The 12,589-nt window shown below is 41.1% G+C and overlaps 1 protein-coding gene across 2 annotated transcripts in view; it reads right to left on the bottom strand.

The window, feature by feature from the left end:
• The window catches only part of PGGT1B (protein geranylgeranyltransferase type I subunit beta), a 29,050-nt gene that overhangs the window by 4,505 nt on the left and 11,956 nt on the right, over positions 1-12,589 (bottom strand). Inside the window, exons 4-9 of one of the 2 annotated variants that reach the window (XM_083577077.1) lie at positions 11,209-11,360; positions 9,514-9,646; positions 3,302-3,347; positions 2,412-2,596; positions 2,071-2,179; positions 188-247 (exon numbers count right to left, since the gene is read on the bottom strand). In XM_083577077.1, coding sequence (XP_083433203.1) covers positions 222-247; positions 2,071-2,179; positions 2,412-2,596; positions 3,302-3,347; positions 9,514-9,646; positions 11,209-11,360 — 651 coding nt within the window. In that variant the 3' untranslated portion in view covers positions 188-221. The remainder of the gene's footprint in view (positions 1-187; positions 248-2,070; positions 2,180-2,411; positions 2,597-3,301; positions 3,348-9,513; positions 9,647-11,208; positions 11,361-12,589) is intronic. The other variant, XM_083577076.1, reaches the window with a different exon arrangement.

Below are 12,589 nucleotides of genomic sequence, written 5' to 3' on the forward strand. Positions count from 1 at the left end.
CCCAACCTCGTCAGCCATTCTCTGTAAGTGCATGGCACATAGTACAGCAGACTCTGGTTCAAATCATGACAGCAGAAAGCCCTAGCTCAAACAGAGAACTTCAGCAAGCTATTCCATTGCTCTAGGTCTAAAAACAAACTAGTTAAATCAGCTTATTGCTAGCTACAAGTGATAGATTCTATCCTACCTTCCTGTAGAATAGCAGACGTCTGGAAAAGATGCTAGCTGGGACTGTCAGAATGTCCTTCTAAAGCAGGAGATACCAATACAGAGGCATTAATACCACACTTCACAGGTTCCACGGCTGAGTTCTAGCATTTGAAAATACATTCCAGAGCTAAGCCCCAGCTCAAAATAAGCCCTAAAAGAAGTTTTCTTGCAAGGTTGCCAAAGCTCTGGGCAGACTATCATGAACTGCCTACAGTTGCATGTGGAAGAAAGGGCATAACCTACTGGCCCCATCCCCATACCAAACAGCACATGCTACAAGTTCCAACTATATAGGGCCCTCCATTTGTAGTCTAGCACACAAAAGCTTCAATTGGTGATGTGCACCCTCCATATTTCAACAGCACACGGAAGATGGGTTGAGAGTGGAGTTCCAAAGTGCTCTACATGCTGCGTTCTGCATCTACACACGAATGCCTGCCTGTCAATTCTATCTCTCTCTCTCCAACGGTAGAAAGATCTAGAGGGCTTTGGGGGATGCAGCCCATGGCCTGCCCAGCTCTGGTGTAAATGAAGAGCTCACAGACAGGAAAGCTGTCATCCCAGGAGAATGGCCTCTAGCAATGTCTTCTGGCCCCTGGCAATATTTTTAAATTTACAACTGTACACATCATTCCAAATTCAGCCATACTGTAAAAGCCATGTTGTGGTCACAGTTATAACAATACTGAGAATGATTTAATCTTTTCTCTGCTGCCACCAGTTTGACATTTCAGTGACCCCAAGGTTTTCCTCATTAGCCACAGCAGTTCAGACCCCCATGCATATCTGAGTAGGATTTTTTGCCGCAATTTGCATCATTTTACATTTTCTGAAGCTGAACCTCGCTTGCTATTTTACTGGCTTTTCACGCAATTTGGAGACACCTTATGGGGCTCTTCAGTATCAGCTTAGATTTTTATCATCCTGAATAATGTGAAGCCATCTTCAGACTTGGTCATCCAGGAGTAAGTTGTACAGCACCATTCTCCATACAGAGCCTTGTGTGGCTGCACGACTTACATCCCTTTATTGTAACAAATGTCCATTTACCTCTACCTTGTTCCTGTTTTACAATCCATTACCAACCTGTAACAGGAAGAGTATTATCTTATGTATTTATTTACAATACTTACATGCCACCCAACAACACAACTTCTCTGGTTAGTTCCTATGACTGGTAAGTTTACTTAGGAGACTTTGGCAAGGTATTTTCTCAAAGGTTTTTTGGAAGTGCAGGTATACAATATATAGAGGATCAAAATTTGGTACACATTTGTTAACACTTTCAAAGACGAGATAAGCAGTATATATTCCCTCTGTGGAAAGTGATTTCCCCTCATCAATATCTATCTTCAATAATGGTTCCAAAACAGATGTTATGCTAATGGGTCGTGTAACTAAATGGGAACATTGTCACAACAACAAAAATGGATAGGAAAGAGATTCATTCCTTAGGACAATTACGCAAATGCGGACACCATACTCCTTTTCTTAATGTGCTACTTCAGCGCCACTATACAAACACTAATATCTACTTCCAATTTCCTTCACCTTTTGTTCTCATCTACTTTTTCGCTATGGATGTAGCGCACAATATTGTTTTCAACCAATCTACTGCTGGTTATGTAACCAAAACACCAGCTAGCACAATCTGTAAAGCCAAAATCATGGCTTAAGAAGTTCTTATAAATGATTTGCGTTAGTAAGAGCCTGTTAGTGTTCAATGTCACTACTCTCTTATACCATACCAAAAGTATTGTTTCATTTTCATGTTATAAGTATTTGGCTATGGTTTCTCTTCCTGCCCCCTTTCCTTCCCCCTCGCCCTCTCATGTAGGTGGGCAAAAAAAGTTCATTTACCTGGATGACTATCTGGCCATTTAGCAAATCCACCAACAAGGCGATCTTGGGTTGATAAAATGTAATTCCTGTTCTTTTCATAGTTTGTATACTGAAATATTTTCAGAAGCTGAAAGAAAGGTTTGCCGTGTTAACACACATTATCAGTTTTAACATGCACCAGAAGTACAAACAGAGAATTGTAAAGTTTGTATACTCTTACTTTTTAAGAAAAAAAAAATGAATTTCTAGAATTAACCTTTGATATTAAAGGTCAACCTAAATTAACTTATTAATGCAGAAGTTAAATAGTCAGAAGGCAGATTATGAATGACAGTGTCTTCCTTCAACTTTCAAGTTACCTTAAGAGTTGCTCCAACCCAAAATGAGTAACAGGTATCCACAGGCTTGTTAGGTCGGCCATGATAACCATTCTGTTGCCGCATAATGCACCATCTCCTTATCCTGTCCAGCTGTTTCTCAGAGAATACTTCTTCAAGTTTACCCATTAGGCATAGGGATGCAATACCACAAAAAGTAGAGCCACCTGAAAAACCAGACAGAAGTTTCCTAAACATAGTTTTCAGTCTTTCATGGAGCTACTGAGGAAGCTCAGTTTACATAAACTACTGTATCTAAAAGACAATTTTAAGTGATGCACTGTCATTCACACTAGCAGAGAGAGGAGGCACTGAGTTAAGCACATGTAGAGCTGGACAAACAATTTTCAAACAAAACGACTGGTAAACCACTCAGCCATGTTACTGTTTTGTTAACCAGTTGTCATCCCACTTATACCATGGTATGCATGTTTGTTACTTTACCTGTAGTTTTAGGCCAGGCGCAGATGTAACACAAGAATTAAGGGATTAGACTATGCTATCATAGGCTCCCACATACGCACATTTCCCCCCAAGTCTGGGCTCACTTAAAAACTTCTGCAAAGAGAAATGCACATGCCAAGAAGCTTCCTTTTTGCGCTTGGTTTCATTGAGAGATACTGACAAAAACTGGATATCGTGAATCTTGTGTTGAGACCTCCTTGTTGAAGTAATGACCTTATTGCTTATTTATCACTTTCACAAGGAGGACTCTCAGCACAAGATTCATGATATCCAAATTTCGTCAATAACCTGCAATGAAGCCAAGCTCAAAAATAAAGTTTCTCAGTGCATGCAGTTCTTCCTTACAGAAGTGTTCTATCCCATTACCACTGTATTAAAGTGATCCTTAAGAAAACAAAGACTCTTACCGTGAGATTCAAGTCCAGCTCCTTGGGCAAGCCCATTGTCATAAGACTGAAAAGGCAAAAGGCAGGCAAATGTAAGCATTCATGCAAACTTCATTTTAGTAAAACTACATGGCCTTGGCCAAAAGTTGTTTCTAGTCTCCAACAGCCTAGGAGATGACTTTTCAAAGACACTGGACTAACTTCAAAGTTATAACCAAATGTATACAGCTAGACAGTGCTTAAATTCATTAATAATAATAATAATAATAATAATAATAATAATAATAATAGGTGGTGGTGGTGTTTTTCCACTCTATACAGGAGCCCAGATAATGCCATTATGAAAAGACAATAAATTAATTGACAAGCAGCTGTGTCTGCTATCTGTGGGTAAGGCTTGGGGGAAGAATGAAGGCAGCAAACAATGTCCACCCTTTCCTAAAAACTAATCAGCTGACTCAAAATAATCTGCTACTTGTAGACACCGGATGCCCAGATAATCAGGTGTATCATAAACAATGAGAATGAAAGATCGCACCAAGTATAAAATAATTAGCTTGAAGGTAGGTAGAGGACTTAGTTTACTCCAGCACCAAACTCGTGATACTTAAAAAAACACAGAACACTGACCTAAGGTTTATCTGGATGCTGAGACTGACTGTTGTCATGTTGCTTGTAAGATAACTGGGAACTTTGCCCTTTTAAAGGAGGAACTGCAATCCTCCGCCCTTCCAATAATTATTGCACTCATATGTTTGACTGACACAAGACAGGAAATGTGAAAAGCCAAACAAACAGCAGCCTTTGCTGTTTGGATAGAATATATATATTTTAGCCAAATTACAGATTCCTAATTGTATTACTGAATGTGTAGAGAAGTTTACTCTATGCTCAAACTACAGCTATGCAAAACTAAAGCACAGCCCTTTAGGACACTGGGCAATTCTAGAGCAGACTAGAGTGTTGTTTTCAAAACAGTTCCTGGTCATTGGATTTTTCTGTAATGTTTCTTGCTGCACATTAACTTTGGTACAGAAGTATTCACTGAGCCAACTTTGACAGTGCTAAAGCTTGTGTATCCCAATACTAAACAAACCAGTAAATCCAAGGAAAAAAACAGAATACATGAGGGTCAAGGGGCCCTTAGAATGGCATGGGCTGTGGTACAGAAATACAAAAAGAATCTAAGTCTATGAAAATACTGACTTGAAATAATATTTGACTTGCCAAAGGTGTTGCTACCTAACCAAATTATATTCAGCAGCATTCAAATTTGCACTGCAATGATAAAAACATATAAGCTTGAACGAGCCTTATTTTCTTGCAAATGACAACATAGGAGATGTTGAAACAAAAACTACATCTTTGAATAATAGCACCCTTCTAACAATGGCATCTGTTTTGCCTGTGATAAAGGGGACATTATCAGTACAAGCCAGAACTGTACATAAACCAACAGTTCACTACAATGAAATACATGGGCACCTCAGAAACGTAGATACGGTGTTGAAAAGAAATACAGGTGAAACCCGGAAAATTAGAATATCATGGAAAAGTTCATTTATTTCAGTAATTCAACTTAAAAGGTGAAACTAATATATGAGATAGACTCATGACATGCAAAGCAAGATATGTCAAGCCTTTATTTGTTATAACTGTGATGATCACGGCGTACAGCTGATGAAAACCCCAAATTAACAATCTCAGAAAATTAGAATATTAAATGAAATCAGCAAAACAAGGATTGCAAATAGACCAGCATTGGACCTCTGAGAAGTAGAAGCATGCATATGTACTCCGTGCTTGGTTTGGGCCCCTTTTGCATCAATTACTGCCTCAGTGCGGTGTGGCATGGATGCTATCAGCCTGTGGCACTGCTGAGGTGTTATGGAAGACCAGGATGCTTCAATAGCAGCCTTTAGCTCTTCTGCATTGCTCAGTTTCATGTCTCTCATCTGTCTCTTGGCAATGCCCCATAGATTCTCTATGGGGTTCAGGTCAGGCGAGTTTGCTGGCCAATCAAGCACAGTAATCCCATGGGCCCTGAACTAGGTTTTGGTACTTTTGGCAGTGTGGCATGTGCCAAAGTCCTGCTGGAAAATGAAGTCAGCATCCCCATAAAGCTCGTCTGCAGAAGGAAGCATGAAGTGCTCCAGAATCTCCTGGTAGACGGCTGTATTGACCCTGGACTTAATGAAGCACAGTGGACCAACACCAGCTGACGACATGGCTCCCCAAATCTCTTTTCTGATGAGAGCAGTTTTTGCATCTTATTTGGAAACCAAGGACCCAGAGTCTGGAGGAAGAATGGGGAGGCACACAATGCCAGATGCTTGAAGTCCACAGTCTGTGTTGATTTGGGGAGCCTATCTCATATATTCACCTTTTATATATGAGTTTCACCTTTTAAGCTGAATTACTGAAATAAATGAACTTTTCCACGATATTCTAATTTTCCGAGTTTCACCTGTATTTCCATTTTCCATTCTCCATATTACCCTTTCTGAGAAAAATTCAGGTTGCAAGGTAAGTTGCTATTTTGAATATAAGTGCTGCAAAAATATTCTAGACCAGTTGGGTACTCAAGAGTACGCAGTACCAGCAACTCTTTTGTTGTTGTGAAAAAGTGCGACACACATACTGTTACAGCTTCATGGTGAGTACCAGCACCTATTTTTCTAGAAGAAGAAAAAGCACTGTTCTAGATTAATCTAGCTTAAGAATAATTGTGCTTGTTAATTCCTAAATATAATACTTTTGCTTCTAGGAGACTCATGTCTGCTATGAAGAAACTCCACTAATGTATTCTGGTGCTGGGAATTTTGAGAGATCTCAAGCACAAAGATAACAAATACCATATTTTTCTATGTATATGACACCTATTTTTTTAAATGCAAACTTAAGAAATCAATATTTTAAATTAGGGTTGCCAAAACCACGAATGACACTGTAACTTACAAGCAGATGGAAAGGTAAAGGTAAAGGACCCCTGGACGGTTAAGTCCAGTCAAAGGTGACTATGGGGTTGCGGCGCTCATCTTGCTTTCAGGCTGTGAGAGCTGGTGTTTCTCCACAGACAGATTTCTGCGTCACGTAGCCAGCATGACTAAACTGCTACTGGCGCAACAGAACACCGTGACAGAAACCAGAGCGCATGGAAACACCATTTACCTTCCCACCACAGCGGTACCTACTTATCTACTTGCACTGGTGTGCTTTCAAACTGCTAGGTTGACAGGAGCTGGGACAGAGCTGGGACAGGAGTGTGGGACACCCTGTCGTGGGAATCCGAACTGCCGATATTCCGACTGGCAAGCCCAAGATGCCCAGTGGTTTAGACTACCATCCATGTATAAGACGGCCCCCAATTTTTTACTAAAAAATAATAATAGCAAAAAACATTGTCTTATACACGGGAAAATGTGGTATATTCACACTGCTCTTAACTGACCACAAAGCAAAAGTCATCACTGTCTTCAGAGAATGCTAGTATAACAGAAATCTAAAAAGGGGCAGACTTTGATAATCAGAGCATTCACCTCTATCCTCCAACCTATTAAGCTGGAAAAGAAATGGAACACTACAGGGTAGGGTAGGACAAAGTGTTTGCATGCAAAGTAGGGATGAGGCATTTTCTGGAGTGCTTAACCTTTCTTAATTACTTTTATAAAACTCTCCAAATGATCCCCCCCCCATTTCCTAGGAACTACATGTGGGAGCCCCATGCCCTTTTCTTGGTGGTGAACAGAAGGAGTGAATTTTTGTCCCAGGTGAGAAACAGGGATGGAGTAAGTCTGATATTGCTGTGCAGTAAATGCCTCCCAGTTTGATGTTTCTTGGCATCAACTGGTAGAATACAGCAGCAGCAACAACAACAACTGGGGACTGCAGAGAGCAGGTTGCAGAGGAAAAGCAGCAGGCTCTCTGCAAAAGCCTCACTGCCTTTGCTTTATATGTCACAAGCAAAGGTAGGGCCCCAAATTCCTACGTTTGCTGCCAAATGCCTAGTTCTGTTTGTACACAAAAAAATCTGCTATGCTCTATGAAAAGATTCACATAGCCACTGGTGGAGGAACAGGGGGAGGGGGGAGCGCACTGCCCTTGGGAAGGGGGGGGCCATCGCGGCCACCCCCCAGACACGAGCCGCACACACCCCACCACGCTGGGCAGCGTGCCACACCCCTGAGACACATGCCACGCCCCTGCCGCTCTCCGTCCCGTGCTGGAGCATGCAGCTTCGCCACTGCACATAACACATTTGTAATCACCCTCCCCTTTATATGTCTCTCTCAGAAATATAGCATTCACTGTTTTCCTTATTCTACCAATAGTATTTTTGACCTTTCAAGCAGCTCAGGATGCATTCTTCAAGTTTCAGCTTTTAAAAGTCAACTTTACCACAATCGCCTCCCAGGACACAGCTTACCTAATGGCAATCTACACATTCATTCCTGTACAGCAGTTGAGAGCTGACTGCTTACGGCTTTGGCAGAATTTGAACTAAAGAGGGAAAACATAAAAGGACTATCTGTTTGACGTGCTTTTCAAGAGCAGTATTTTGGAGCACACTTGAGCATTCAAGTGTATAATCAAGTGTACTTGAAGTCTAGTGTCTCACTACAAGTGTTAACTATGCAAGAGCTACTGGCTTTCTGCACATCAGATCAAGACTAAAAATACAGCATGCCAGATTCTTGGCATTGTGCAGGATTGATGGTGCAGTGCGGGATTCTCTTTTTATGAAATAACTGGTGGCAAAACTGCAGCCTACTGGTTACTGTGCATCTCTAGGAGAAGCCCATAGAGACAGTGCCTAGGAAGTGGCAGTCTGGCATGCTAATGATGGTCTGCTGGTGTAGATTCCAAACCTGCAGTGCAAGTTTAACTCATTTATAGTATCAGCTAAAAGAGAACAGGAAACTCAGGGCCTGGGTTGTTAATCTGTAACCCATGTACTCTGACAGATAATAGGCAATAGCTCATGCTGTTCACAACACAATCATGTATTTCTATACTTACAAAAGGCATCATTTAAATTATTTGAACTTAAACTAGATTTATACCTTAAGTAAAGCTGTGCCCAACTAGCCACAGCAATTATATTTTCACCATGCTACAGGGCAGGATTCCAGCGTTGCAATCACACTAGTATGGAAAACGTTAATGTAAAATATGAACTGGTAGCTTTTCAGTTTTTGAAAGGTCTATATGCCAATAACATCATAAAGGTAAAGGGTAAAGAGACCCCTGACCATTAGGTCCAGTCGTGGCCGACTCTGGGGTTGCAGCGCTCATCTCGCTTTATTGGCCGAGGGAGCTGGCGTACAGCTTCCGGGTCATGTGGCCAGCATGACTAAGCTGCTTCTAGCGAACCAGAGCAGCGCACGGAAAGGGCGTTTACCTTCCCGCCGGAGCGGTACCTATTTATCTACTTGCACTTTGACGTGCTTTCGAACTGCTAGGTTGGCAGGAGCAGGGTCTGAACAACGGGAGCTCACCTTGTCGCGGAGATTCGAACCGCCGACCTTCCAATTGGCAAGTCCTAGGCTCTGTGGTTTAACCCACAGCACCACCCGTGTCCCAATAACATCATAAAAAGCAGCAATATAAGAATTTTGAATGTTGAAATCCTATGGCTATGTACCATATTTCTAAGTAAACGTACACAAGATTGTAATGTTGGAGCCTTACAGTGCAACCGTATGCAAGCATATTTAGGAATAAGTCCCACCAAGTTCAGACTTACTCACAGCTAAGTTCACAAAGGATTGCAGTCTGAATTGCCCAGAAGGGCTAATACTATCCATGAATGAATGCACAGAATACTTAATATTTCTTGTACACAATCAGAATAGGCAACAATTTATATCAAAGTGGAGGCTATTTAGCAGTCATGAAATCCATCATTATTTCTAGTAAGAAGAAAAACTAAGTAGCGTATATCACTGTAGCATCATAAAAATTCATGTTTTAGAAGTCCTTTGTGTCCTAAATCATTAAGCATTAATCCTAATGTTGTCTCTCTCATGCTGCTCATTACAAAGGCAAATCTATGCATTAATGCTATAATATTCTGCATTAAATATGTTTGGATGCAGGAAAACTGGCAAAGAAGCTGCTTTATTGCTTTAGTTCCTCAATCAACACAGGAATACAAAATGTATGCATATGAAATGTTAAGAAAAAATTCTCTGAATAGAGGAAGTTGAAAAAATTTGATTTGCAAAACTCACCATGCTCCTCCTGATATAGTCAATGGCTTTCTTCGTATCCATCCCTGACCAGTTGTTAAGCATGTAGCATATACAAGCAGCACAGTACACAAATCTCATGTCATTTTCACTTCCTTCCAGGACTGCACAAAAACTAAAACATATAGAAGTTATGCAACAGTTACTGCTCTGTTCAACTGAATCTCAATCTGGGTTTGTTTGGGGGGTTTTAGAACAAAACATAATTTACTTCAAACTGTCAGTTTCTATGGGAAAATGATCTAATTACCTGCTGAAAGCACAACCCTGTCAGGTGATTACAAGACCTCTTTCAGTCATTTACTACAAAGCCAGCACACACACACTAGCTAGTGAAAGTACCATTTTGACCAGCCAGCATACCCACCCTCACCTGAGTAGCAGGGACTAAACTGAATTATTCTGTGCCATGTCCCATTAGCAAGGCCTTCTGCTTCCTAGAGCAAGGGTTATAAAACTTTCTTCCCCCAAGGTTGTTGAAAATTATGGAGGTCCGCCAGTCACAAAATGGTGACAGATAGAGGCAGGGTTTGGCATAATCAGCAGGAATTCTGCATTTGTAATTCCAGCTTTTCATGAAAGCTCATGATTTCTACACCCCCTCCCCACAAATATTAAGACAACCAGGTGGCATCTGCTTTCTAGAACTTATGGAAACTAGCATATTGCTGAGCTACTAAATGGAGAAGAATTAAAACAAGCAAGATCAAATTATGGTTGTTGCTGCTTTGGTTGCAGCCATACCCAAGATTCAGGAGTCACTTTTTCCATCTATATAAAGTCTGCAGTCTATGAAAGGAGCCAGTCTCAGCAATGGAGGGAGGAATGCTCAGTTTGAAAGGCAAGCCAAAGAGATCAAAGTCATGTCTGTGGGTACACTGGAACAAGGAAAAGGGCTCTAGACCAGACTGGAACAGCAGTAAAAGCATTTGAGCGTCCATGAGGGTGTATTAAGAGGTTCTGGAGATCAGCAGGAATTACCATATATACTCGAGTATAAGCCATTTTTCCCAGCACATTTTTTATGCTGAAAAAGCCCCTCTCGGCTTATACTAGAGTGAGGGTCCTTTCAGGCTGCTCCTTCCTCCTCCTCTGCCTTTGCCATTCTGTGGTAAAATTAGGTGCCTCGGCTTATATTCGGGTCGGCTTATACTCAAGTATATACAGTACACCTTTAATGAGTTGCTGTGATATGAGAACCGAAGACATTCAGCAAACTATATAGCACAGTACTCTTCCCTACCTAAATCTGCAAAAGTCTCTTGACCTCCTGACTTCTCTAAATGTTGTTTTTGGTAGCCTAGAGCCCTTTGACCACTTGCCACCAATATAGGGAACAGACAACAAGTCACTGGCATTTAAAGACTAGGCTCTGAAACCCCCAGTGAAAGAACACCATTAAATGTAAGAATGCAGGCTTCCTATCTGTGCTATGTGAAATGAAGAAGGGGACATCTCTGCTTGCTAGAATACCCTAGTCTGAGTTTGCTTTCCCTGGCAAGAAGAGACCTCAAAGTATGTAAGCTTCCTCTTGCTTACTGTGCTCAAGTCCTCACTTTCCTCACGCTGGATTCAGTCTCGCCAGTTCCCCCTTTACTGTACTGTGCATTATGTATTTGGATCCAGTTTTCCCTTTCTAAAAATATTTAACACCTGGCAACACAGAATTCACTGTACCTCCCGTCATCCAGCTGGAGAGCTCTTAGTCCTGCCAAGCAGGCTTCTTTATTTACTCGGCTCAAGTCATCGCCAAGAATAACTAAGCAGGAAAGGCCAGTGTAAGTCATTGCTATGTGCCCGCTATCATAGGGATGAGCGATACCGGGACCCTGAAACACAAGAAAATGCAATTATAATTATTATTAGAGTTTATATAGTTATCAACGAATAACAAAATAAGCATTTGTTTTAGCAGAAAACAGAGATTCTTTTCCTGAAGTGTCTTTGGGCAGGAGCATTGTTCTAGGAACATTTTGCGACAGGGAACTTTCATTAGCACAGTTTCTGAGCTCTGGGTGCAGTACTGAGCCTAAAATTTCAGATTTAAACTGCAGAGTAGAAGGAAAGGAGGACCTTTTTTGCCTCCCCACTTCTAGCTACTCTTTGAAGACCGGAGAAGAGACCCTCTTAAGAATATTAGAGGGGAGGGCAGGGGAAGGACTAGACCATGTGAAAAATCATTTCCAGCTTTGTATTCCTGTTATTTAAAAAAAGGGCTCCTGGACATTCTGTTGTTGCGCCCACAACCTAGGTTTAAGGTGCCATTTAACTCCTCGCTTTCATATCTCAGTTTCTAACACTGGGCAGGAGAAACATGCAGGAGAATTGCCTGAATGGATATATATAAATGCCCACCTCTGCATGACCCACACATAGCAGCAGCTATGCAAATAGCAGGAAGTGTGACAGTTATTTTAAGACCAGGGTACATTTCCAGCACCAGAAGAATTTTGCACAGATTTCTACGAACTGATGGCGGCTTCCAGTGTGCCAGTTTAGTCCTGTATTGCAGATCTCAACTACTGTACTAGGATAGATGACCAAACTAGACTTTCCTTTGCAAATATTCATGAAACGTTCAGTCTAGAAAGACAAACAGCTTGAGAAATAAATAAAATATTTTAACAAGCTGGTCCTGCAGAAAGGACTTCACAATACCTTTCAGTATTTTCTGGGATTTACATTAGAGATTCCAGGTTACAAAATTCTGGCACCATGTAAAAGGATACAATGAGTTATCACCACACATCTAATATCACTTTCAATAAATTTAGAAATATGATCACACCATATAAATATTGACAACCTAAAAAATAATCACACTCTGTTTATGGGAATTTCAGGATTGCCATGTGCCCTCTTTTTCCAGGACATGTTCTCTTTTTCAGGAGGTAAATTTTGAGACAAATTGCATTTATTGGCTTGTAAGGCCATCATAGTATCCTCTTTTTTGCTCTTCAAAATATGGCAACCCTGTTTTAAAAAGAGGCCACTCAAGCCCGGGTGGCTTACATTCTAGGGATGTGCATTCTCCCTCATTTCCATGAAAACTTATGGA

This window comes from Podarcis filfolensis, assembly GCF_964270895.1.
Source record: "Podarcis filfolensis genome assembly, chromosome: 11".
Lineage (NCBI taxonomy): Eukaryota > Metazoa > Chordata > Lepidosauria > Squamata > Lacertidae > Podarcis > Podarcis filfolensis.